Source organism: Zootoca vivipara, chromosome 2 (genome assembly GCF_965207765.1).
Source record: "Zootoca vivipara chromosome 2, rZooViv2.hap1.1, whole genome shotgun sequence".
NCBI classification, from domain to species: Eukaryota; Metazoa; Chordata; class Lepidosauria; order Squamata; family Lacertidae; genus Zootoca; species Zootoca vivipara.
The window spans coordinates 60,788,438-60,814,738 of NC_142584.1; the positions used below are offsets into that span (position 1 = coordinate 60,788,438).

At 44.7% G+C, this 26,301-nt stretch overlaps 1 protein-coding gene across 2 annotated transcripts in view; it reads right to left on the reverse strand.

Moving 5' to 3' along the window:
- The window catches only part of FAT2 (FAT atypical cadherin 2), a 105,616-nt gene that overhangs the window by 29,157 nt on the left and 50,158 nt on the right, over positions 1-26,301 (reverse strand). For both annotated transcript variants that reach the window (XM_035105703.3, XM_035105701.3), the window contains exons 4-12: positions 22,828-22,889; positions 19,967-20,278; positions 18,996-19,206; positions 14,061-14,200; positions 10,599-10,874; positions 8,495-8,705; positions 2,636-6,691; positions 1,633-1,829; positions 137-290 (exon numbers count right to left, since the gene is read on the reverse strand). In XM_035105703.3, coding sequence (XP_034961594.3) covers positions 137-290; positions 1,633-1,829; positions 2,636-6,691; positions 8,495-8,705; positions 10,599-10,874; positions 14,061-14,200; positions 18,996-19,206; positions 19,967-20,278; positions 22,828-22,889 — 5,619 coding nt within the window. The remainder of the gene's footprint in view (positions 1-136; positions 291-1,632; positions 1,830-2,635; positions 6,692-8,494; positions 8,706-10,598; positions 10,875-14,060; positions 14,201-18,995; positions 19,207-19,966; positions 20,279-22,827; positions 22,890-26,301) is intronic.

Below are 26,301 nucleotides of genomic sequence, written 5' to 3' on the forward strand. Positions count from 1 at the left end.
GTCCAAAACATCAGAAGGGAACCATGTTGGGGAAGGCTAGCACACAGGGACAATATTCTGATCTCTAATGTATGTGCAAAGAGTGGGAATGAGAGTCAAGGATACCCCGGAGGGTTGAGGAAGATGCCCATCTTACCTGTATGGGGGTCTAATCTGAACTCATCAGCACCAGATCCATGGAGACTGTAGGTAATTTGGCCATTGCTACCGACATCAACATCTGTGGCTGACACTTTCAAAATAGAAAACCCTTGAGGTGCATCTTCTGAAACTCTCTCTTCATACGGCGTCTGGAATGAAAAGAAAGGATGTTTTCAAGTGAAAAGACTGACTTCATTCCAAGTGAAATGCCTTTGCTGAAGTGGTCCACTCCATTAACAGATGCTGGGATTCAGAATATTTCTTGCATTAGCTGAACCAGGATGGAGGGGGGGGGGCTATCTAGTTCAACCCCGACGCCTAAAGTCAAGGCCATGCAGCCACAGGCATATGTATCGGCCTGGTTGACTTTGCTATAGCAAATGGTGAAGCTAAGGAAATGCGGACCTAGAGAGAAGAAGACCACTGGAATCCTAATGAAAGATGCTTCAGGCTTTCTAAAAGAAGAATGATGAGCTACAGATATAGGATATCAATACAAAGAGCCAAAGATCAGCCTCTGCCATCCTTACCACATTGTGCGACCTAGGCAGAGTAAGAAAAGGGAAACAGTTACAAAATTCCAAGGCGCATAGCTGCTCAGGAGTACCTAGCCTCCCAGTTGTGGTATCACTGCTACTTACTGGGAGCGAGAGGGCAGTGCAGCAGGGAGAAATGTGCTGTGCAGGCGCAGTGGAAGGAGCACTGGATTGGCTCTGTTTGTGCACCCATGCAGTGCCACCCTCCCACAATGTCACCCTTCCCTCTCTTCCTCCTGGTAAGTAGTACTGGCACTGCTGCTGAAAGGCCAGGTAAATGATGGCACACCTCCCCACAGACCACTCCTGCAACTGTTTGTTAAATAAGGCCAGTGAATCCTCGTCATCTAATATTCATAAAGGACCTAAATCAGGCATCCCCAAACTTGGCCCTCCAAATGTTTTGGGACTACAATTCCCATCATCCCTGACCACTGGTCCTGTTAGCTAGGGATGATGGGAATTGTAGTCCCAAAACATCTGGAGGGCTGAGTTTGGGAATGTCTGACCTAAATCATATCTGATCACTTTCAACATAGTTTATCTCTGGGGAAAGTTTTCTATGAGAGTTCAATTCCATGCATTTATGATTTCTTACACTGCGCGGCTACCATTTTGCTATCCAGAACCATCAAAAATATAAATAGGCCATAGTTTGTACAAAGAGTGCAATTCTGCTCTGTTTTGCTATTCTCCATCTTCTCCACCTTGAACTATTTCATATATCCTCCTCCTCCTCCTCCAATCAGGTAGGAGGCAACAGAATCACAACACATGTCATAGTACTTCTAAAACAAGAGGAATGGGATGACTCAACATTGCCAGCGTGTAATTGCTCAAGGGATTGTCCCAGGTTACAAAGTGGCTTCTCCAGGTCAGCTTTGGTTCCAAATTGCCGCACAGCTAGTGGTGTGTGCGTGTGTGTAGACACAGCTTTATAGACATACACAATCACCTGCTTGCATTCAGGGCTGTTATCATTGACATCAAGGACTGAAATCTCCACTTCTGTTGCTGCTTGAAACTTTCCATCAGATACCATGACTTTGAGCAGATATTTTTCTCTTTCTTCCCTGTTCAGAAGCTTCTTGGAAAAAACCCTCCATTCTCCATCAACCTCAGCAACGCTGAACTGTCCCAAGACATCTCCTTCTGATAAGGCAGAGAAGGCATCACAATTGAAGACAATACAAGGTAAAAAAACACAAAAACAGAAAAAACCCTAAGAGTTTAAGGGGAAGAGGTTAAGAAAGGAGACAAGCACCCTGGCATTGCCATCCTATGCATGCATACTCAGAAGTAAGCCCCATTAAGTTGAATGGGACTTACTCCAACAAAGTATAGGATTGTATCCTGTGTCTCTTAAGTCTCATTCCTCTGTGTGGGACGTCAAGAAAATTTGTTTGCTCCATGAACATGCTGCCCCACTGACTGCATCTATGTACTTGACTCTGAGCAGAACCAAAACTGCTATACTGTATTAAGTCTATATGGGCAAGATTTAGCTAATGAGCTCGACTACTAGAAGCCCACTTCTACGATGGGGCTTTCCAGTCACCGCCTCCCATTCCCTGAGGAAATCCCCCAGAACAGCATGAGGAGGAGAAAGGGGAGCATAATGTTGCTTAGGAAGGAGCCAGGGATTGCTTTTGAGTTCTCCGATTTCAAAGGGTTGTCCTTCCAGGCAATGCTGGCATGTAGTTTTCATGCCTGCACCCCACAGTGCCACCTGATTTGAAACATGTTGCATTATGTGGTCCTTAGTTAATAATAATAATAATAATAATAATAATAATAATAATAATAATAATAATAATATCATCTGATATTATCAGCTGCAGAGATTTCAGCAAGACTACCGTAATTATAGGATAAGGTGCTTCTCAAGTTCAAGCAAACCTACCAGAAATCAAGTTGTATTCTACTTTATCAAAACGTTAAGAGAGATAGGTTCTTACCAGTGATGTAACATGTGACTTGTCTGTTCTGCTCTGAAATATCACTGTCTACAGTTCTAAGAGTGGTGATCGTTTGCCCAGGCTCAGCATTCTCAACCACGGACCCTTTGTAGATTTCAGAGGTGAACTGAGGAGCATTGTCATTTTCATCAGTTATGGTGACCACCACAAGGGCTTGAGAAGAAAGCTGGTGTTTCCTACCATGGTCTGACGCCACAACAAAAAACTGGTAGGTTTCTTGAACCTCACAATCTAGCTCTTTAAGAGTCATGATCCAACCACTTTCACTGTCAATGGTGAAGAGCTCTCTGATGTTGCTTGGTTCTGATCCTAAGCTATAGCTCACTTGCCCATCACTTCCAGTATCTTGATCATTGGCAGTGACCTGAATCACGGTAGTTCCTGGTGGCATGTTCTCCATTACAAAGGCCCTGTAAGGATCAGCCTCAAAAACAGGCTTGTTGTCATTGACATCTTTTACATGGATGTTGATGGACACCAAAGAGACCAAGTCAGTATCCTGGTGTGAGCAGTGAGCCAAAACATCAATCTGGTACCATTTCATCTTCTCATGATCCATTGCCTTCTCAATAGTCAAGGTGCCTGTTCGTTTATCCAAAGCAAATATCCCCTCTTTATTGCTTTCGGCAGTGGTACCTTTTACCAAACTATAGATGACAGGGTCCTCTGCCACAGCTCTAACTGATCCTATTTCGGATCCCTCCGGCAGGTCTTCAGATGCTGAGAAGGTGTATAGCGGCTCAGAAAACCTTGGCAAGGACACCTCCTTTGGAACAACTTGAAGATTCACTGGAACAACAGAATTCCAATTGGGAGGTCCTGCATCTTCAGCTTTGACTTTGAAGTTCACTGTCCTGTTTTCTAGCCTGCGGAGACTCTCTTTGACTTGAACAACACCAGTTGCAGTGTTAATCTCAATCACATCCTCTGCAATAATCTCCTCCACTGAATCAACAGAGTAGGTGACATCAGCATTCACTCCTTCATCAGCGTCATAAGCTAGTACTTGAATGACTGGTGACCCTCTGCTCACATTGGACTGGATAGACAAGACGTATTCAGAAGCTTTGAACTGTGGTGGGTTGTCATTTTCATCTGTGAGTATGATTTTGACAGTACAGAATGCCACCTTTCCTCCTCCGTCCTTGGCCATGATTTTAATAGCAACAACTCTCTCTGTGGAATTTTCTCTGTCCAACTTCTGCAGCGTTTCAATGCGTCCCTTGTCATCGATTGCAAATTTCTCTTGGCCAAGCTTGTTTATGATGGTGTAATCTATGGTGCCATACGGACCATCATCTGGGTCAGTGGCAAGCAATTCAATCACTTTGGTTCCAACCTTGGCATTTTCAGCCAATACTGCTTCATATACATCCTGCTGAAATGACGGACTGTATTTATTTACATTTGTAGTATTGATGTATACTGGCACTGAGGTTTTAAACACACCATCTGATGCAGAGACTCTGAGGTTGTAGAAAGACTCCAGGTCCCTTTTGCAACGATTCAGTGTGGAAATGATTCCAGAAGTGCTGTCAATGGTGAAATGCCTTTTCTCATTCCCTGAAAGGATCAGATATTCCAACTTACGGGTGTCCCTGCTATCAGGGTCAAAAGCCTGGACTTTTATCACAACATGGCCACAGGGGACCATTTCGCTCACATTGGCTTCATAGTGAAGCTGACTGAACTTGGGTGGGTTGTCATTGATGTCTAACACACTGATCACCACAAGGGCTTCAGTGCTGAGAGGAGGCATTCCATGGTCTGTGGCTCTCACTCTAATGCGAAATTCATGGTTGGCTTCATAATCTAGAACCTGAGTTGTTGTTATTTCACCTGTGCTGGCATCAACATTAAATAACTTTGATGTGTCTGAACGGTCTTCCAAGATCTGATATGAAACCACTTTGTTCCTCCCTGAATCTCTGTCAGTAGCAAGCAGCTGTACGACGGGGGTCTGAGCTGGCAGGCCTTCGGTGACTGACGCAGTATAAACCACCTGAGAGAATTCAGGAGGATTGTCATTGATGTCCTCAACCTCTACTTCTACCATTGCTTCTGAAAAGGCACCCATTGCTGTGTCTGTAGCTCTGACTGTAAAGGCATGTTTTGTGTCAGATTCATAGTCTAGTTGGCTGGTGACCATAAGCACACCGGTCTTGAAGTCAATGTTGAAATGTTTAAGAGCTCCTTCTTCCACAATGTTGTATATTAAACGCAAGCCTTCAGGGCTCCGAGCCTGGATGTGGAGAACAGACGTGTAGAGTGGAATGTTTTCAGGCACTTTCACAGTATAGAAGAGGCTTTGGAAGAGAGGGTTGGATTTGTCCCTCACCATGATCAGAACCTCTTCTTCAGCATACAAGGGAGGCTCACCGGCATCTCTGGCAATCACTTTTAGTATGTATTTATTTAGAGTTTGAAAATCAAGGGGTTTCTTGAGTGAGATGTCCCCTAAATATGGGTCAATCCGGAAATACTTGTAATCTTCTGCAAAGGAATAAAAAATGACTCCATTATTCCCCAGATCCCAGTCAGTTGCAGATACCTGAAAGATGACATCACCTGGCTCAGTGCCATCCTGCATAGCTATATAATATGGCACATTTTCAAAATGGGGTGCATTGTCATTAATGTCGTCCACATAGATTTTGAGCATTGCTTGAGACACCCTTGGTGGATTTCTAATGTCCTTTACTTCCACTGCAATATCATAAGTGTCTTGAGTTTCACGATCAAATTCTACGCCCTTGGTCTGTAGCACTCCTGAAGACTGGATCACCCTGAACTTCTCTGTGCCATTCATGATGGAGTAGAAGAGGGGTTCATTCAGTTGATTCCCAATGACACCAAGAGCAACCAGAGTTTGGATATCTGTGGTGTTTTCCTTCACTATTGCTGTATATAAATCATGATCAAATTTTAAGTTGCTGTCTTGTGGTTCAATAAAATTAATCCTAACCATTGCACTAGCTGTATATAAACCATCTCCAGCTCTAACTGTGAGTTCATGATAGCGTTCTAAGGTGGTAGCATTCAGCACAGAGATGAGGCCAGTAGTTGGATGAATGTAAAAAATGTGATCAGGATTCCCTTCTACTATACTGTAGGCTATCTCTGAGTCCACATCTTCTGCATGTACGGTATTAAGCTCCATCCCGTGATGGACAGGAAGCCCTACAGAAAGTTCATAAATATTTTTTGTAAACACAGGAGGACAATCATTAACATCCTTGATATAAATGGTGACCTCAGTGGGTTTGGAAGCAAATAAATTGGGTTTCCCACTGTCACGCACATGGACATTGAAGTGATGAACTGGGACACGCTCGTAATCAATTTCTGCACAAGTAGTAAGAGTGCCCATGCTTGGATCAATTTTGAAAAAATCCAGTGCCTCTGGCTGCAAAATTTCATACACCAACAAGGCATTAGAATCTCGGTCAGCATCTGACGCATGAATCACAAGTGGCTCATTGTTTTCATCCATAATCATACTTCCCAATGGAACGTTCTCATTGATCCGGCCAACAAAGGAAGGCTTAGAAAAGATAGGCACATTGTCATTCTCATCTATGACATAAACAAACACCAGAACATCCATAAATGCTCCTGCCATATTGGTACCACGGATTTTCAGCTGATAAAATGAAGCCCGCTCAAAATCTAGAGTCCTTTGTGTTGAAATAAGGCCAGATTGATAGTTGATGGAAAATAAGCCATCTTTATCTCCTTCTTTTACTTCATAGGTAACAGACGAAAGGCTCGTGGCTGAAACAAGGATGACAGGAGAGCCAATAACAGCAGATTCACTGATCTCTATAACGTACTCCTCCTCTGAAAACTGTGGAGGTGTGCCATCAGAGGGCTTCATAAAAATGGTCACAGTAGCAGAGTCCTTCAGTTGTGGAAACCCTTGATCTTCTGCCTTTACAGTGAGAACAAATCTCTCTTGCTTGGTCTGATCCAGCTTCTGAGACACTGTAATAATTCCGGAGAACTTGTCTATAGCAAAGAAGTCCCCATTGTTCCCTGAAAAAAGAAAGAAAGGCTCACATGAAGAATGAAAAACCACCTTGAAATTGCTGTTGTGTTTATTGGTTGTCGTCACCCATCTGATCACCCACCTAAAATGTACCCATTTCATTTATTGGGAGATAATTGCTCTTAAAAACACTTGTTGATGGGACCCGCCCCCTAATTATTTCCCCCTGTAACTTGTGCTGTTAAGACAGTGCCATATATATATATATATATATATATATATATATATATATGTGTGTGTGTGTGTGTGTGTGTGTGTGTGTGTGTGTGTGTGTGTGTATACAGTATATAAACAGCCTTCTAACAGTTAAAATGAAAGGCTTGATAGCTAGTTCTGATCTACTTTATTTGGAAGTAAGCCATTGCTTTTTCAGTGGCACTTATTTCTGGAAAAGGACTGCAGCTTTAGGGACAAATAGCCCTACTCAACAGAGCATAATGGGAAACAATGCCTTCCCTGGCAGGCTACACTTTGTTTAAAGAGATTTAGAAATGTGAAACGGTATTAGCCGTGCATCAATTCAAAAAGTTAAACAGACTTTCATGCTACACTTAGGAGCTGCTGGCTTGGAGATGCAAGGCCGTGAAAACTGATAGGGAGCACTGCAGACTCAAAGAAGAAAAATGCTCATAGAAGAAGAATCGCAACTCAGATTTGTTCAACACGTTGGCTAAAATGGTGGCCCATTTTTATTTTTCAGATGCCGCTTCTGTCCAGAATGAGCAGAGTGATACTGACCTGCTGAACATTTTATGACATGTTCACGTGGTGGGGGCAACAGGAGAATGAATGAATGAATGAATAAACAAACTATAGTGCTTTGCTGGCTGGCACAGCTGAGCAAACGAGTGCTAAGAAAAATTTCCAAACCATACAAGCCTCATAAGATTGGTAAGCAACAATTATTTATGTGCCTTGTTATCTCAAGTGATTAAATTAGGGCTATAGTAGCTTTTTGAGTATTTTTGATATAACATTTATTGTATTAATGGAATTGGTTATTTAAAGCAGTATAGCCTTATGGTTTTAAAATGTTTATAGATGGTATATTGAACCAATATGAATTATTGTTTTGTGTGTTTGGCTTTACAGCAATATGTATATACACTGATGAAGGATATATTTGGAAACGCCTTTTTATTGCTCATTAGCATTTGATGCTGAATACACTATTAGTCATATAAACTGAATTTTTAACTCAGCCTTTTTGTGCTTTTTTGCTTTACCAGGCAGAGAGCCAAGGAGCAAGTAAGCAGTGGCAGCTACTGCTCCTCTTTCTTACAATTCCTGTAGTTTAGGCCTGAATGAGAGGCAGGTAAACAAGCAGGTTTGCAATGGTGACGAGAAAGAGCAGGTCTTGCTGGTGGGCTTCCACCTGTGGTGTGTGCCTTTGGCAGATGCACAACCATCTGACTCTTGACTTGATGATGGTCCTGCCTACTAATACAAGGGAAATGTGGTCAATGAATTTGGAGCCTGTGGTTAGACTTGGGGAAACCAGAGGCACTGTCCTCAGCTCACAAGATGGAAAGTGAAAGGATAGGAGCTGAGAAAGGACACAAATCCTGCAGAATCAGGTCCATCTAGACTAGCATCTTGTTCTCACAGAGGTCAACCAGCACATTCATATGCCAGTCCACTCCAGTTCATGTAATTGTCTTGCTCCTATTAGTCTTGCATTTGTAGTAAACTGGGGGGGAAACCATATTTAGCTAGCACATGCCATTACACTCAGTATTCAGGGAAACACTTGCATTCATAGGCAGCTATAAATTGCTTGAGTCCCTTACCTGCCTCAAGGCAGTAGTGGATTTCAGCATTAACCCCTCGGTCTTGATCCAGGGCTCGGACTTGCACAACCTCTGTGCCTATTGGGGCTGCATCCAGAACTTCTGCCTTGTAATGGAGGCTGGAGAACTGGGGAGGGTGGCTGTTGCAGTCCTCTACATGGATGACAATTCTGGCAAAGTCTCGCTTGACCGGGACTTCCTGGTCTCGCACCTAAGTGGCAGAACAGGTGGACACACGAAGGACAATCTTAGAGAAAAGAAGGCATTCGTTGCAATATGACACTTCCCAGCTGCAGAATGCCAAATGGACCTGGGGGGAAAGGGCCAGTATGGACTTGGCTTTGCAACCACTCTCATTCATTTGGATGAAGCCGTGAGGCACATCTCAATCCCCTGATTCCAAGGAGTAACTGCATGCAACAGCAACAGAAAAAGGCTCCTGCCCTGCAAGTGCATCAACTCCCAGTTCACTGCTGTTCTGTTCTATTTGCACTTACATGGTGGAAGACAGGGGCGACCACAGCCATCTGGTTGGTTGGTGCTGTTGCACCATGTCCCAATTGGAGCTCAACCTCAGGAGCCAATAAGAGCCTCCATTTTACTTCGGGGTGGGGGGTGGGCAGGGCTTGAGTGTGGAACAGAGGGAAGCCTTGTTGGAGGTGGATATAAATAGGAGGCCTGGGCTGTGGCTTCAGCACTCAGTGTCATCCCCAACTTCCCCACCCTCCCTCCCACAGTTTCAGGATGTTCTTTGGTCACTGGTTGAAAAGGTCACAATTGGCCCATGGCTTATTGCCTTTCCCATAGCAAGAGTATATGTTTGTGTATGATTCCTTACTGTCACATTTTTGGCAGAGAAGGGCATTGGGGGGATCCATAACTTATGGGGGGCTACCATAAGGGGTATTGGGCGTGGTGCTTAAAGGTCTTCAACCTAGCTTGGGGGGCCATGACCAACTGCCATATATTGGCACATACCCCAGGTTGCCATCTCGGTGGCATCTCCTGCATGGTGGCTTCAGCAGTTGGGCAGGGTGGTGGTGGGCTGTTCTTCCCTGCAGACAGATACTTACCCCACCCCACTCCAATATATTGACTGCAACCAATAAAGTAATGGCCTTGCTTAACCCATAATACTATCTTTGTGTTTCGGTCATTGAACCCTGGCACGACATCTAGCTGTGCACGGCAACAAGTACCACATTTTTCACTCCACAAGACACACTTTTTTCCTCCTAAAAAGTAAGAGGGAATGTCTGTGCGTCTTATGGAGTGAATGCATGGTCCCTGGAGCCAAATTGCCCAGGGGCAAAAGGCAGATCGTGCCTTTTTTTTTAAAAAAAAGAAAGAGCTAAAGGCTAACAAGAGGAGAAGAGCGTGTTGAAAAGACCCACTCAGCAGCTGATTGCAAGAGATCAGGGAGGGAGATAAGGCAGCTAGCTCCCTTCCCGGCCCGCCCAGGCCCCTTGCCCAGGCCTCAATTGTTGTCTGCAGAGAGAGGCTGCTTGTTTTCCCAGCTACATGTGACTGGCTGATTAGATTATTTGTCTGGAAACTGTAGAAATGGGTCCCTTTCCTTTCCTAGAGAAGCTGCAGAACTGTGAGTTGAACCCCATAAAAACAGGATTTTTCGCTTTGCAAGGTAAGCTCAACAACTTTAAGCTGATCCTAAAAAATGGAGCTCTCCCCCTTTGCAAAAAAGATGCACAACTGTGAGCTGACCCCCCCCCCCAAACGGGGCTTTTCCCATTTGCAAAAAAACCCTGCACATCTTTGAGCTGATCCTCAAAAAATGGAGCTTTCCCCCTTTGCAAAAAAGCTTCCTCAAATATTTAATGGGGGAGGGGGGCAAAGGCACCTAGGCCTCTAGGAGTTGGCTGCTATGCCTAGGACAATTCAAGAAAGCAAAATATTTTTTTCTTTGTTTTCCTACTCTTAAAAAAAACTAGGTGCGTCCTATGGTCAGGTGCATCCTATGGCACGAAAAATATGGTACATGTTGAGTGAAACTGAGAAAAACTGCTGTAAGGCACTCCAAGCCCATGAGATAGAGTTGGATATAAATTAAATAAGTATACAAGTTGCTTTCCTGTGATTCCCATACCATGACTGTCAAGGTGTGCAGTGACATGGATTGCAAATCAAGTGCTGCCGCCATCATGAGTGTGCCACTGCTTGGGTCCATCTGAAAAAGCTTCATGCTTCTGGGATCCACGCTGCTCTGAAGGGTGTAGAGCAGTCCTTTCCCATGGTCCTGGTCTGTTGCACGGACCCAGGCGATTTCTGTCCCGGGAGGCGTGTCTTCTGGAATGTGAGCCTCATATTGATACTCCAAGAACTTGGGGGAATGCTGGTTAATGTCAATCACACGGATATAGGCCTGCAAGAGTGTGGGGAGAACATATATAAGAAAGAAGGCAGGGTAGGGGCTGGAATGATGAGATTAATTCTTAGACAAGCACAACAATTTTGACAGAAAACTCTATCGCAGTTATTTTTTGTAGCTTTGGAAGTGTATTCAGCATGCCAGAATTAGCAGGCTTTGGACGTGTGCTCCCTGCCATGTGCATAAATGCATATCCAAAGCATGTGTTCCAGAGAGCTTTTATGCGATTTTTGTCAATGACTTGATGTGAGTCCAGTTCTAGGCTTGAGGTCTTTGGTGGATAACTTCTGTTCTGGACATGCCCTCCCTGCTGGTTTCCCAAAGGCATCTGGTTGGCCACTGTGAGAACAGGATGCTGGATGAGATGAGCCATTGGCCTGATCCAGCAGGTTCTTCCCATGTTCTTATGTGGGCTTACATGGCAGTGGCACCAGGTGACAGGGTGGATAGGGTCACTGTTTTCATTCCCCACCATGTCCCAGAGTGACAGTACTTCAGGGGCATGGAGAGGAATTAAAATTGCAGTGAGACCCAGCTGATACATATGCTGCTTGTGGTGCCTATCTGGAATAGAACATCACGGGGGCACAGGGCAGGTGTCAGTAGTGGGCTCTACCAGGGTGCCCAGCTTGAACGAGATGACACTATATCTGAAGTGATGAATTCATAGAGAAAGGACTGCAGCTCAGTGCTAGAGCATCTGCCTTGCATGCAGAATTTCCCAGGTTCGATTCCTGCCATCTCCAGGACTGGGAATGTCCCATCTGAAACCTTGGAGAGCTGTTGCCTATCAGTGTAGACAATACTGAAATAGATGGACACTGCATAAGGTAGCTTCTGATGCTCCTAAAATGGCATGGGAAATCCCAGCCAATCAAATTGAAGTGTAGGCAAATGAGGCTGAGGATTATGAAGGTGAAGGATAAGGATAAGCAACAGCAAGGGGGACCGAAAAACTCAGACACCATTAATGTTTGGCGAGAATCAGTTTAGCAGCACTGGATGTACATACTGTTTTGAAACAAGCACTGGAATTATAAACTTATTTGGCGTAGTTGCCGTTTTGCTTATTTCATTCCAGGAAACTAACAGAATAAGGACAGGAATGACATGGTGGGGAAAGTGTACAATATATTAGAAGCAGCCTGGAAACGTATTTGCAAGAGCCTGGAAACGTATTTGTAACAGGAAAAAATAAACCCACCCCTAAGCCCGCTGTCAAATGTTGCAAAGAGAATTTGGCAATCTCTGTCTATTAGAGCCAATTGTTTTTCATCGCAAACCGCATCTTGGAAGGAGATGACCTGATTCAATCGCCTGCTTTCTTCAATGAAATCCAACTTGCCACGATTTTGCAAGAGCAGGTTCACCAACATACCCAGCAGTGATTGTCAGTGCCAAAGTAAACAGAAAAAAAGTTCCTGGAGGCCGGGATTGCATGTCAGCCAAGGTGTCAGAAGATGACTCTTAGTGGCAGCAGAACAATGTTATAAAGACATTGAAAACACCATCAATCTACTACTGAGTCACACTGAAATAGCACCCTCAGCATCTGCTTCCCACCATCTCCTAGGTTTCACATAACTTTAGTGGCTACCAGGAAAACAATTATCAGATTAATTCCCTGCTAAAAACCTAGTTTTCCCATATGCGCTTGTTGGCTACCTACCTGTTGGGAGACAAAATGCATGTCTACACTTTTAATATCAGGTCACTTTTGAACTCATTAGCTGTCATGGCTACTAGCCAAAGATCCCCTGAACAACAGAGATCACAGATCTAGAGCAAATAATTCCCAGTATCTTGACAAAAGTTACAATTCCCAGATTGCTTCAAAGAGACACTGACAGCTAAACCAGTATCAAAACAGTTTAGACACGCCTTCAGATCTTGCATTGACATGTGCAAAGGAAAGAGGGGAATTGGTGGAACCACTTTTGGTCCTCACCTTTCTCTTGGACTTGCTAATATAGGTCTTGCAAATGCTGTCACTTATGTGCAACAGGCAATTGCATTAAATGCAGAATTATTCTGACTGCTCACACCCTGAAACATAGAAATCTGCCTGACAGAGTTAGCTGTCAGACAATTGGTCCAGCTAACTCAGTATTGGCTACATAGACCGACAGCAGCTCTCTGGGAGCGTTCTCTCCCAGGCCTCCCTGGAGTTGCCAGGGATTGGTAATGAACTTGCCAATTTAACGAACTTAGGAAGCCTCAGGGCTTCCGCTTCACCATGATTCAGATTCAGGATTCAGTTCCTCTCATCCTGGCCACACAGGGAAGAATACTCATCAATCTCAAATGCCTGCCATAATTATCTCAATACATATCTGTGTCTTTCAAGTGGAGATGTGCTGAAATATAGTGTCATGGACGATGCGGTTGATCTGTGTGAATGAATAAGCCCTTCATTGTTTTGGGTCAAAACTGATGTGGTGCAGGAGACTGTCATCAGCTCACCCTTTTAACATAGGAAGCTACCTTATGCTGAGTGAAACCATTGGCCCATCTAGCTCAGTACTGTCTACATTGACAGGCAGCAGCTCTCCAGGGCTTCAGGCAGCGGTCTATCCCAGCCCTATCCAGAAATATCAGGGATTGAACCTGGGACCTTCTGCATGCAAAGCTTCTGTGGAAGCTTCTGGAGATGGCTTAGTACAGCTCAACACAGCAGCACAATGACCAGGTAAGAGGAAAGGGACCGTAATCTCCTCTCTGACAGACTGCATGTTTGCTCATTTACATTAAGCAGTGGTTAGGCTTAGCTTTGCATGCAAACTGGGCCCCTGAGTCTCCAAGTACCACAGTTGGCCAGGATCTGCAGAGGAAGGAATTTAAGAAAAAGTGACACCTTTCGTAAGTGTTCTTATCTTTATTTTTTCGCTGTGCTACCCTAAATAGGCCATTGAGAAGAATTTGAGCATTGAGTTTAGGGTGTTCCCCAAGTGAGCTCGCATGAAAGACGATGCCATTTTCCTGCAGCTAATCTACACAGGCCAAATTGGGAGCCCCTTATCCCCCAGTCTTATGCAAATTCAACTGAATCATGAATTTCTAGCATTTTGGCAAAATAATTTTTTGAGAGAACTCTATCTGTGTATGTTCTTATCCTAAGTTCTTATCCAAACTCTCCCTGAGAATGCAGAAGGGTTTGGACAGGGCTTTGCAGATGCTCACCTGTGTCTTGATGAGGCTCGATCCATCAGTGACCTCCACTGTGAGGTTGTAGTTTGATCTTTTCTTTGCATCCAGGGTTCTCGCAATAACAATGCTGCCAGTGCTCTTCTCGATGTCAAAATCCATGTCATCATCACCACCTTAGAGGGAAGAGATAACTTAAGTAGATAGGGTAGGAGTTATGACGGAGGAGGCCAGGTGTCTGAGTAACAGCATCTACCCAGGCAGGCAGGGGTCCAAGAGGGGGAAAGTATCCTTGCAGCTGGTAGCATTTGCAACAAATAAAATATATCCAGAGGCAGGCAGCAGAATAGTAAAAAAGGTGGGTGGAAAACCTCTCTGAAAGGCTTCTATTGTCCTCATTGCATCTTTGTTTATTTTCCTTTAGTTTTGCATAGGCTTAAGTGCACAATAATGCCTAGTTTGTTGTTGAAATGCTATACAAGGTGAAGGGAGCTGAAATTAACCAGTGGGACACAGAAGGGCATGTTCTGTTGAAAAGAAGGGATATCTGGAGAAATTGGCAGGGGAGAGGACATTTGCTGGCTTTGCTTCAAGGTGTGATGCTTAAACCAGTTCCCCTCTCTCTGTTGAGACTTGCTCCGATTCATGGATGAGTCCTGGGCAAGGACAAACATCTGTAAGATTTGCAGTGGAGCAAGCAACTCCACAAGAACATGTTTCGGAAGCCACTGCAGAGTTCTTATTCATTTCCCCACCATTAGTTACAATTGGACAAGGACTTAAATAATGCACATTTAGCACCTGAAGACTGAAATAAGGCAGAAAAACCCGCAGCTTTATTCTCCAATAGTCCATAAAGCTAAAGAGCAGGCTGCATAGATGATGAAAGGTAGTCAGAAGCCAGTGATTCTGGCTTGAGCAAACTGCGGCCTACCAAATGAAATACAGCTCACCACCAACAATAGTGACCAAGCAGAGGCTGCAAAATTGTGAGGTTACCTGACAGGCCACAATACCCATTTGGTGGGCTGCTTTCAGCTTGGAGAGTCACAAGTTGTGTAAGGGTGCCTATATACCAATGTTTCTCAACCTTGGGTCCCCAGCTGTTGTTGGACTACAACTCCTATCATCCCTAACCACTGGTCCTGCTAGCTAGGAATTATGGGAATTGTAGTCCAGCAAAAGCTGGGGACCCAAGGTTGAGAAACACTGTTTTATACTATAGTTATGGGTTATTCTCCAAGCAAGGTTTCTTAGAGAGAGCTCTTTGTGTGAATTAGAGAATGTATCCTGCTCCCACACTAGGCATCATCTTGTGGAATAGTGATGCTGTGTTCCCTGACATCTGCATGACATCATGAGTGAAACACCCTCCCCTTTTCTCCTTTCTTTGCCTCCCCCCCTCCCCAGAGCTTAGAAAATATAACTTTTCAACACAATGGGATAGCTGCACAATCTCCCCACCACTATTTCACAGCTTTTCCTGCCACATAAGGCCTGTATAGACTGCTCTATCTTGTCCACCATAGTCCACCTCTCTTCTCTGGGAATCAACTCTGTTGTGTTAATCCTTCCATTTCCAAATAGCATTTCCTCTACAGCTACCCCCCAAAAAAATTGCAGGCATATGTTGAGGTGGGAGGGGGATCATGATCGGAATGGCAGTGATAGTCCATACTGCAGTCTTGACAAATATCCCTTCCAACCAAGATGATCAAGGTCTGTAAACCAAGCCTAATGAGGAACGGTTGAGGGAGCTGGGCATGTTTAGCCTGGAAAAGAGGAGACTGAGAGCAGATATGATAGCCATCTTCAAGTATCTCAAGGACTGTCACGTGGAAGAGGGAACAAGCTTGTTTTCTCCTGCTGTGGAGGGTGCTTTAGTTGAGATTCCTCCATTTCAGTGGCTTGGACTAGATGACCCTTGGGGTCCTTTCCAAATCTATGATCCTATGATTTGTAACTGGGTAAAGGGAAACCACACACCTAGCTACAAAAATGGCATTGGGGAAGGGCCACAGCTCAGTGGTAGAGCATCTGCTTTGCATGCAGAAAGCCCCAGGTTCAATCCCTGACATCTCCAGGTAGGGCTTGGAGAGATCCCCTGCCTGAAAGCCCAGAGAGATGCTGCGAGTCAATATAGGCAATGCTGAGCTAGCTGGACCAATAGCCTGACACATTACAGGGAAACTTCCTATGGCCCTATTTGTGTTCCAGAGATCTGGAAGTAGAGTTCCTTGAAGCAGAACAGCAGGAACTGGGAGGCTATGATGGAGGGTCGCCATGGATCTATTGTGTCATGGATAGAGGGCAGCCTTGATGCAGGTGAGATAGGAACTATGGCCATTTTCAAGAAGCTGTGGTTTCTGTGATAACAGAAACAGTTTCACAGATAACAAGGGGAAACTAAGATGCTGTTGTATGAGTTCCTGAAATGGTGGAGCAAAACTATATAGAGTACATAGTGTAGCCCTGCTCGTAAAAGCCACCTGACTTGATACGTGAGCACTCTTGGCTTGGGTGGTATTGGAGAAAGTAGTAAGCCTCCAATTTTTTTTATTAAAAAAACTATGTTTCAAATAAAATGAGACGAGTAGAGAAAATGGCAGAGAAAGACAGAGGTGGTGAGGCACTGGTGGTCATCAGCGATCTCATGGGTAATGGCCAGTTAGGGCCTGTTACACTCACAAAAGCCTATCCCACAATAGCAGTTCCAACAACCATTAATGGGGGGTCTGGGAAAGAATCTTTGGTCTGAGTACTCAGAAAAATATGTCCCTAAGGGAAAATGTGTTTGACTCTACTGAAGTGATTTAGGAAGAGCCAGGAATGAAAATGAGAGTGAATGGGAGGCACCAAAATTTTAAAGAAACAGTGTCTTTATAGAAAAGGAGCAAAAAGAAAAGGGATGGGGCCAGATGATGTCTGGAAGAAAATGAACATGTAGAACTATTTGAGCAGACAGGTGCGGACATTGTCTGACTTGCATTATAAATCACTTGGAAGGGAAGGGCATTATAGCGCCAAGAGAAACTTTTGGCTTGGAACTCAAGGGCAGCTCTATGTGTGAACTCACAATGTCCTCTGCTGTGACACTAGGGAAAGTCCACACTTTCTGGGGAAGCCTAATCATCCTGGGATAGCTCAGTTGGGAGCTCATGAGACACAGGGTCATGGGTTTGAGCCCCACGCTGGGCAAAAAGTTCCTGCATTGCAAGGGGTTGGACTAGACGAATCCTGTGGTCCCTTCCAGCTCTACAATTCTATAATGCTAATTGAACAGTTGCAGAAACAGACCAGGGCTAGGGATCTAATGGTCCTCCAGATGCTGTTGATTCCCCATCCCTACAGAGGAGCCCCATATACCACTTTTTCCCACTGTCTAAAGCAGAAGGCTGCATTCTGCTTCCTTCTTGTGTAGATAAAAAGAGCCACATATCATGCATATCATCCCAATCTGAGCTCCTTGGAAGAATGGAGGGGTGTAAAACACAATTTGTAAAATAGAAAAGGATTAAAAAAGAACAACAAAAAAAACCTCCGCCAATGCTAGCTTGAGTATGCTAGCCAACCAGGGTAATGATTCAGGGCAAAGGATTGGCCGGAGTCACTTTGTGCAGGAGGTTGATATCCCATATTGTAAACAGTGTCTGATTTAGGAGAATAGATAAATACTGAGATTAAATTCCAAAGAAAATACCTGCAAAGGGACACAATGCGGGCAGACTGTCCCACAGAAAAGTAAACTTTCCTCAAGCATTGTCAATTCTGTACTGTGTTGATTCTTGTCCTGCCTTCATTGTATTTGTACTCCATTATCCATGCCCAACTGCACCAGGCACAGAAGCATTCCTTGGAGGTGCCCTGAGAAGGACAATTCTTGCAGGTCTGCAAACTATCAGCCTTCAGGAATGGCTTCACTCAAAACAAAAACAAACCAACAAACAAAACCCCCAAGCCCCAAAGTAAACCTTAACTCTGCAATGTAACGCCAGGAAATAGGAATTGCGCACCCACAGATCAATACAGCTGAAAGATACATCAAAGATCAGTCAGATGCACAGGATCCAAATGAAATGAAATGAAATGATCTTAGCACCTAATAATTATTTCAAAAATCTATGCATTCCTGAAATTCTACCATTAAATGTGCATGAAAACCTACATGAACCTGGGGAACATCTTACAGATGTTGCAATATACTATAAAAAAGGTAAACCCCCTTCAGAACTATGAGTTCTTGAAGATGGAAATAGGACCACAGTGGACACCCACCAGTGTCCCAATTATTAATCCCAGAGAGGTCCATATCTCCAACAACAACAACAAAAATGCATTGATCATTACACTGGAATATCTAACTAGAATGAGTCTCTCTTAACTCTTGCAAAAATATACAGATGAGATTTGTATCTTTAGACATCCTTATACACAATGAAAGCATAGGACATGTCCAACTAATGGGGGGAATTAGAGAATAATAGAAATAAACATAATAGATTTTTTATCAAGGGCATTCATAGCAGCTCCCTACCAACTTAACATTTAAGGACTTTCAAAACCCCTTGTGGTTTCTCCCTCTCTCTCTCCTGTTGGTTTGTTTTTATTGCTGTGGGGAATAGTTATGATTACCACATATTTCCTGTGAGCTGCAAAGATGTGTTTTTGCCCGTTTGCAACACAAGAATTTTCATTTAAGGTTGGGAGAGTGCCAGAAATGCCATTTCGCAAAGTGCGATGGGTAGGTAATGCAAAACCTGCACAATGCTTTTTGTGGGACAACTGCTTGAGTCAGCCTCAATGCTGCTCCTTGCCAGCGCCAAGGCCTTGACTCTAATGTGCCTGCCATCTAAAATAAACAGCCTTTGTTCGCTCGGGGCATGTGTGTGCCAAATATCTGGGGAACCGAGGCAGCATTTTGTCAGCCCAGAGTCACCCTCAGAGCTCATTTCCCAGCCGCATGCCACTCACCTGTGATATTAAACCAGAGTTGGCCGAGCCCAGCCTCCACGCTGATCACTCCCACCATGTGGTTCACTGGGTCTGTTTCCATGACAGCAAAGTTGAAATGAGGCTCATCAAAAGTCAGAGGCTCTGAGGACGGGAGGGGCTTAGGGATCCAGTTGACATGCAGCCTCACGCTGGAAGAGAGTGGTGGGCTGCCGCCATCAGTAGCCTTGAGCTGCCAAGAGAGACACCAGCTTACATGCAGTGGAAACCAAAGTCGCTCTTGCCAATGTTCCGAGTGAACCTAATAGGACAATCGGACCTTTCGTGGTTCTATTGCCAGAAGCACCACAAAGTGGGCAGCCTGCAGTTGCCTTTGCCTTCCTTCAGCTGGTAGATAAAGTGTACACCTGAATGGCATCCATTTGCTTGCCCCTGTTAACTTAGCAGGGTTCGTGCAATACAAGAGTTCTATAGGATTTCTTTGGCATATGTAAAGCTGCCTACTCTGGTCTGACTCTGTACCCTGCAGAGCTTGTTGCTCAACATACAGAGGAAAATAAGAAGACCCCTGCTGGACCTGACCATCTAGTCAAGTGTCCTGCTGCCCGCAGTGGTCAGCTAAGATGCCTCCAGGAAGTTCATAAGGAGGGCTTGAAAATAGCAACCCTCTCTTGCTACTGCTGCCCAGTAACTGGCTTCCAGTGATAACCCACCAAACTGCTCTTGGACTACCCATGCAAACTGAAGAAGGTGATGGAGTATTTTGTCTTCTGCAATGTATGTGTTGCTGTTGTTTTATGGCAGGTTTGGGCTAAATAGGTTTCACAGGTTCTTGATGTAATTATGTTGCCCTGAGATCTATGGATGAAGGGCAGTATACCAACTAAACAACAACAACCTGGACACCCTCTTTGACTACAAAGCCCTTAAATACTCAAGAAAAAAAACTACTGTCTCCCTCCATCCTCCTTAACTTCCTATATCTCACTCACCGTCAATATGTTGTACTCCTGGACAGGAAAAGCCTTTTTGGAGAAGACCATGCCTGTCACTGGGTGGATGCTGAAGACTCCATCACTGTTTTCTTCAAGGCTGTAAGTGACTTGGCAGTTCAGTCCCTCATCCCGATCTGTGGCAATCATCCTGTAGACTGGCAAAGGAGTCTCAGATCCTGTTTTCTGTGGTAGATTAACCATGAAGAACTTCTGGGAAAATGTGGGAGGATTATCATTGACATCTGTGATGTGGATTACCACTCTACTGGTGGATTTCAGAGTTGGATCCCCATTGTCTGAAACAGAGACCTAGAAGGAAAAGCCAACAGAGTATCAGATCTGAAGCCTCAAAAAAACAGTTAATGCTCATGAAACCCAGATGTTTCCCTGCTATGGCAGAGGAGAAGACCCAAGGTCCTCCAGATGTTGCATGATGCCTGTAAGCATAACCAATGCTCTGGGATGATGAGAGTTGTAGTCCAGCAACATCTGGAGGATCTCCTATCTGACAAAGTCTTCTGGGAGTGGTTGAAGTGTTACAATGTGTGGTTTGCCTACATTGAGGGTTAAGGGTTGCATCCAATGCTGCTGTCACATTCAGGCAACAGACTTCTGCTTGCTCAATGGAACCTGCCCTGCTTCCCCTCGGGGCCCCTGTGTACCCTCAAAATCTGCTCCAGATTTTGAGTGTACATTGGGGGACCCTTTTGGAGCATGGAGGGAGAGGAGAGGGAAGTCCTGTTGCGTGAGGAGAAGACCCATCATGCAAAGTTGGATGTAACCTTACAGAAGCTGCCTTACATTGAGTCAGACCACTGGTCCATCTAACTTGGTGCTGTCTACACTGACTGGGAGTGGTTCAGCCCAGTTTCAGAAAGTGGAGTTGCGAGGACTTTCTGCATGCACAACACTGAACTGCAACCCAAACAGTTAGGTGTGCATGTGTTAGGTGGAGAGTTATTGGGGAATCAAAAAACAGAGACCACTCATGAAGGTGTCATCTCAGAGATGCTGTCCAATACAAATTCTCTTTTGCATTGACTCTTGCCAATAATGAATCTTGGAGCAAGCTGAATATAGCTCATCTGAAAGAGCTGCTGTTTGTAGAAGCTAGCCTGCAAAATGGAGCAGATTCTCTCAGGCAGCAGCCAAGAGCTGGTAATGTAAGTTTAGACTAAGAATGCCAGCTGGCCAGAATGGGAAAAGGGTGGTGGTGAGCGGGAAACAGTCTGTCTGAGTCCCCTCTGCTTTCTTTGGAGTTATTTGGTGTAAAGGCAAAGAGAAAAAAGGGTGAGGTGCATCTTATGCTGTGTGCTGGGATATATCCAACCTCCGCTCCAGACCCAAGAAAAACTGCTAAAGGGCTCCAAGCCTGTACTTGCTTCTCACAGAGCTTCTGTAGTACTCCACCTTCTGACAGAGACAACTCTTCAAAAGTTGGCAATCTGAATATGTGCTACATATTTATTGAAATGCACCCATGGATTTTGGTATGAGCTATTTTCTCAGACTGTGTGTGAGTGCAGCACAGTGGTTAGAGGAATGGCCACAGCTCAGTGGTACAGCATCTGTATCTGAAGAGCCACTGTCATTCAGCATGGACAAAACTGCATTACATGGCCCAGTGATCTGACTTTCTTTTTAAGGCAACTTCTTATGTTTCTTTTGGAGGATGGGCTAAAACCCAATGGTAGAGCACCTGCCTTGCATGCAGAAGGTCACAGGTTCAATCCCCAGCATCTTCAGGATATAGGCAGGAGACACCGCTGACTGAAAATATAGTCCTTACTCTAAAACCAGCCTTCTCCAAACCAGGGCCCTCTACAAATTTTGGACTACAGCTTCTATTATCCCTGACCACACTTGGCCATACTGGCTGAGACTAAGGATGGGTGAAAAAATCCATTTTGTTTTTTCCTCTGTTTCTCATTTTTCCAACCTTAAGAGCAGTTCCCCACACACTGACATCAGCCTGCGATATTATTTTTTCTTAAAGTCAATGAAATTCAGCATTCTAGTGTGCATTTCTCTTAATATATACATCTTCACATAATATTGTTGAATAAATACTTTTTTTGCAAAGCTAAAGAAATATATTTCACTAATACATGCATTTTTATGTACACTTTACTCTAATTTGTGCATTTTTGTACCATTACTTTTCTGGAGCAGAGTATGAATTTTGAAGGGTGCCCGAGTTTCAATTTGCTCATTGTTTTGGAAAGTGTAGATTGGATAAATTTGCCTTCATATGCAAATGGAGTCAAATTCCTCCCTTATCCCTGTCTGAGACTGATGTAGTGTAGAACAGGCAGGGCCTAATCCTAAAAAAAGCTCAACAACTTGAATTCTAAAAATAGGCCAACTTTGGTCAGCCCTTCGGTCGGCCCTCATGGCCCTTCACTTCATCAAATCTGGCCCTCTTTGAAAAATGTTTGGACACCACTGGTCTAGAACATCTCCTATGAATGCCTCAGAACCTGCAACCTACTGCCTCTTAGCTCTGAGACTGCATTTCAATACCATGTAGTAATGAAATCCCCTAAGTGTCTATTTTGTCAAAAGGGGCAGGAAACCACTTGCCCCCCCCCTTTACTCTGCAAGGACTTAGCGGCAAGATTCCTGCTGCAGCCTTTCAGTTAAGAAGCTAAGCCAGGAGGTATTAGCAAGGCTGGCACTGGGGGCAAACCCACAAAAATGCAGAACAAGCAATTATCTTCCTGAGCAATTTGGAACTGATGGAATGAGTCCTCCTCTTTGGTGTGCTCTGACTTGCAAGGAAATGTTCTTTGAGGACTTAAAAACACACACACCACTTTCAAGTAAATAAAAGTAATTACAACTTCGTCATCACTCACCTCTAAGATATGCTCAGCCCTGTATTCGCGATCGAGCTGCCGAGATGTGGTATAAATCAGGCCTGCCATGAAAGAAAAAGAGCACGGTCAGATCCGAGAGCTGTAGCCCAGGTGATGCTGTGCCACGCTCACCTGCCATGCCAACGTGAGCCGATTCTAAAGGTGATGCTGCCCTGAAGCAAATCTATGCCACAAGCAAAAGAAGCTCATAGATTAAAAACAACAACAACACACACTTCCTGCCTCCCAACCATGGAAGTTTTCCATACTTCTTATATTAACCAGAAATGATTTATTTCATTCCCTGACACCTCCACCAAGTTTTCCCATTCATCTCACCGAATAATGCAATATTTGAGGCCCTCCACCCTCTGGAGATTTCAGACTTCAGAGTGGAATAATAATAATAATAATAATAATAATAATAATAATAATAATAGTAATAAATTATTTCTACCCCCTCCCATCTGGCTGAGTTTCTGGAGGATTGAGAGAGCTCTCAGTGGGGCACAGGAACTTAAGCAGCTAAGTCAGTCCACTCATTCATCTAGCTCAGGGTGCTGGTGTTCGGAGGCATACGGTCTCTGAAAGTAGAACATAGCCATGAGCTTCCCTGGTGAGAACATTCCACAGTCAGGGGGCCACCACAGAAAAGGTCTACCCTCTGGTTGCCGCCACATGTGGTTTGAAATGCGGTAGAGGGGGGAAACAGCCTCCTATAGCAGTGATACTACCACCTACATCCTTAAATAAGGATTAATAGTAATAATTTAAAAAATCGTAAGCCAGCGTTTTGAACTATGCTTACTTCTTCCTTGTGACACTTGTGCCTCCTCAGTCCTATGGTCCCTAATTTGAAAACAATGCCAACAAGGCTTGAGCAGGTAGCCTTCATGCACATTCTTAGACGCACTTTATATTGCAAAAACATCGGCTCCATTTTGAAGGCTGTAGATTTCAATCTTTCCTGATGTATGCATGTATGGTTAGCAGCATATCTTGTTATCTTCAGCTGCAAGAAGCTCTGGAAAATGTCATGGTTGTTGTTCAGCTTTCGCAAATGAAGTAACGCTACATGGAAAAAACCCAGTCAATGCTGTATTTTAGAGGAAGCTGACATGAGCAAGCTAACAGATAGTAGATAAGATCCAAGGGTGCCAGAAAGACAGATCAACATGCCTACTTGTAGGGATGGGTAAGTCGGCCAACTTCCTATTCTCTCAGTTTCCCCTTCGTCCAACTCTTACTCTCTACAAAAGTTTGTGGGTTTTTTAAAAAATTCTCATGACCATTCAGCGCTTTAGAACAGATTTCTAATGCACACATTTTTGCAGCACAAATTTTCACCTTCTATACTGCACTTTTGGGTGTTATTTTCCCTAATGCATAGCTTTTAATGCATACTTTATTTGGCTGAAGAATGCCATTGCAGAATTCAGAGAAACAAGCATTTGAAGGGAAGGCTGTGTTTCGGTTCACGTGTTGTTTCAGAAAGCGCAAATAAAGCAGGGTTGCCTATAAATGCAAAGGGAATCCAATTTCTCCCTCATCCTTACTCACTGGTAACTGATCAGCCAAAGAGGTAGGATTGACAGACTTTAAACTTTATTATCCTTTGAGATTACTATAATTTCCTTAGCATCAGTGGCTTTATCCTTCCCTCAGACTTCCAGGACTGATCTGCCCTAAGGACATAACAGCATCCTAATTATGGGACTTGCAGTTCAACAACCTGTGGAGGGCCACAAGTTCCCCATCCATGTCCTAGAGCAAGGAGTTTTACTAGAAAACCAGACGATGTCTGTTGATCCTTGCTCCCTCTATATATTCTTCTGTTCTCTCTAGTTTGGTCACTGGCCTCGTGCCACTGAATCACCTTAAGGCAAGAGGTTTAGCTCTAGACCCATCGTTCACTGATCCAATCTCTCGCTTCATTTACCTGCTATGGGGAAATATTCCACTAAAGGTGAAGAGACGAGCTGTAAATAATGTGTTGACACAATCTGTTCTTTCGATGGCAGCCTCTGCTGTTGTTGTTGTTTAGTCGTTTAGTCGTGTCCGACTCTTCGTGACCCCATGGACCATAGCACGCCAGGCACTCCTGTCTTGCACTGCCTCCCGCAGTTTGGTCAAACTCATGTTCGTAGCTTCGAGAACACTGTCCAACCATCTTGTCCTCTGTCGTCCCCTTCTCCTAGTGCCCTCAATCTTTCCCAACATCAGGGTCTTTTCCAAGGATTCTTCTCTTCTCATGAGGTGGCCAAAGTATTGGAGCCTCAGCTTCACGATCCGTCCTTCCAGGGAGCACTCAGGGCTGATTTCCTTAAGAATGGATAGGTTTGATCTTCTTGCAGTCCATGGGACTCTCAAGAGTCTCCTCCAGCACCATAATTCAAAAGCATCAATTCTTCGGCGATCAGCCTTCTTTATGGTCCAACTCTCACTTCCATACATCACTACTGGGAAAACCATAGCTTTAACTATACGGACCTTTGTCGGCAAGGTGATGTCATTTATAGCTGGTGGGGGACGGGGAGGGGGACAGGGGAACAATGTTGCAGCGGCAGGAAACATGAATTAAAGTGAGGAGGGATTTCTTTTTATGTCAGGATACATGATCTAAGCAGGGTCAGCCCGCCTACATATCAGAGTGAATTGTACTGCATCAGATTGCACCATGGAAATGGGGAGGGGGGGGATGAAGGCAGGAATCAGTGCCTGAACGATGCTGCAACACACTGTAAAGCGTTGGACCTACCGAAGGGGATGCCATTTGGGTTCCACTCAGGGGCGTACCCAGGATAAAAATTAGGGGGGGCAAGGGGCGGGAGGGAGGGGCCACAGTGGGAATGTGTGTGTGGGGGCTACGTTGCCTGCGCCGCCCAGCTCTTCCGAGGAGGCGGCCCCAGGCTCCCGCTCCCGGCGCGAAGCTCCAGAGGCGCGCGGGGAATGCGAGCCTGTGGCTGCCTCCTCCGCTTACGTTCCCCACTCCTGCTTAGCACTCCTCCGCTTACGCTCCCCGCGCGCCTCTGGAGCTTCGCGCCAGGAGCGGGAGCCTGGGGCTGCCACGCCTGCACCCCTCAGCCTTTTCTTCTGGGGGGGGGGGAAATTGCCCCCTCCTGCCCCCTGCCTACGCCCATGGTTCCACTTCAGGCAACAACAGTGCTGTATGCTGGCAGTGGACCCAAGTCTTGAGGATAAAATATTGCACTTTAACCCAGACCAGTCTTCAAATCCAATTTTACCCATGATGACATATTGTTACTCCTGTTGAAATCCCCCCCCCACTACACAAATATTAGAAGTGCAGGAGGCCTGCCCTCCTCAACCTCCTCCTAGGTGGAGCTCTCTAAACGCTCCAGTAGGGAAACGGGTGGTGCTGTGGTCTATAACCACTGAGTCTCTTGGGCTTGTGCCACAACCCCAGTCATCTGTAACTGGACTTAACTGTCAGGGGTTAAGTCCTTTTTAAAC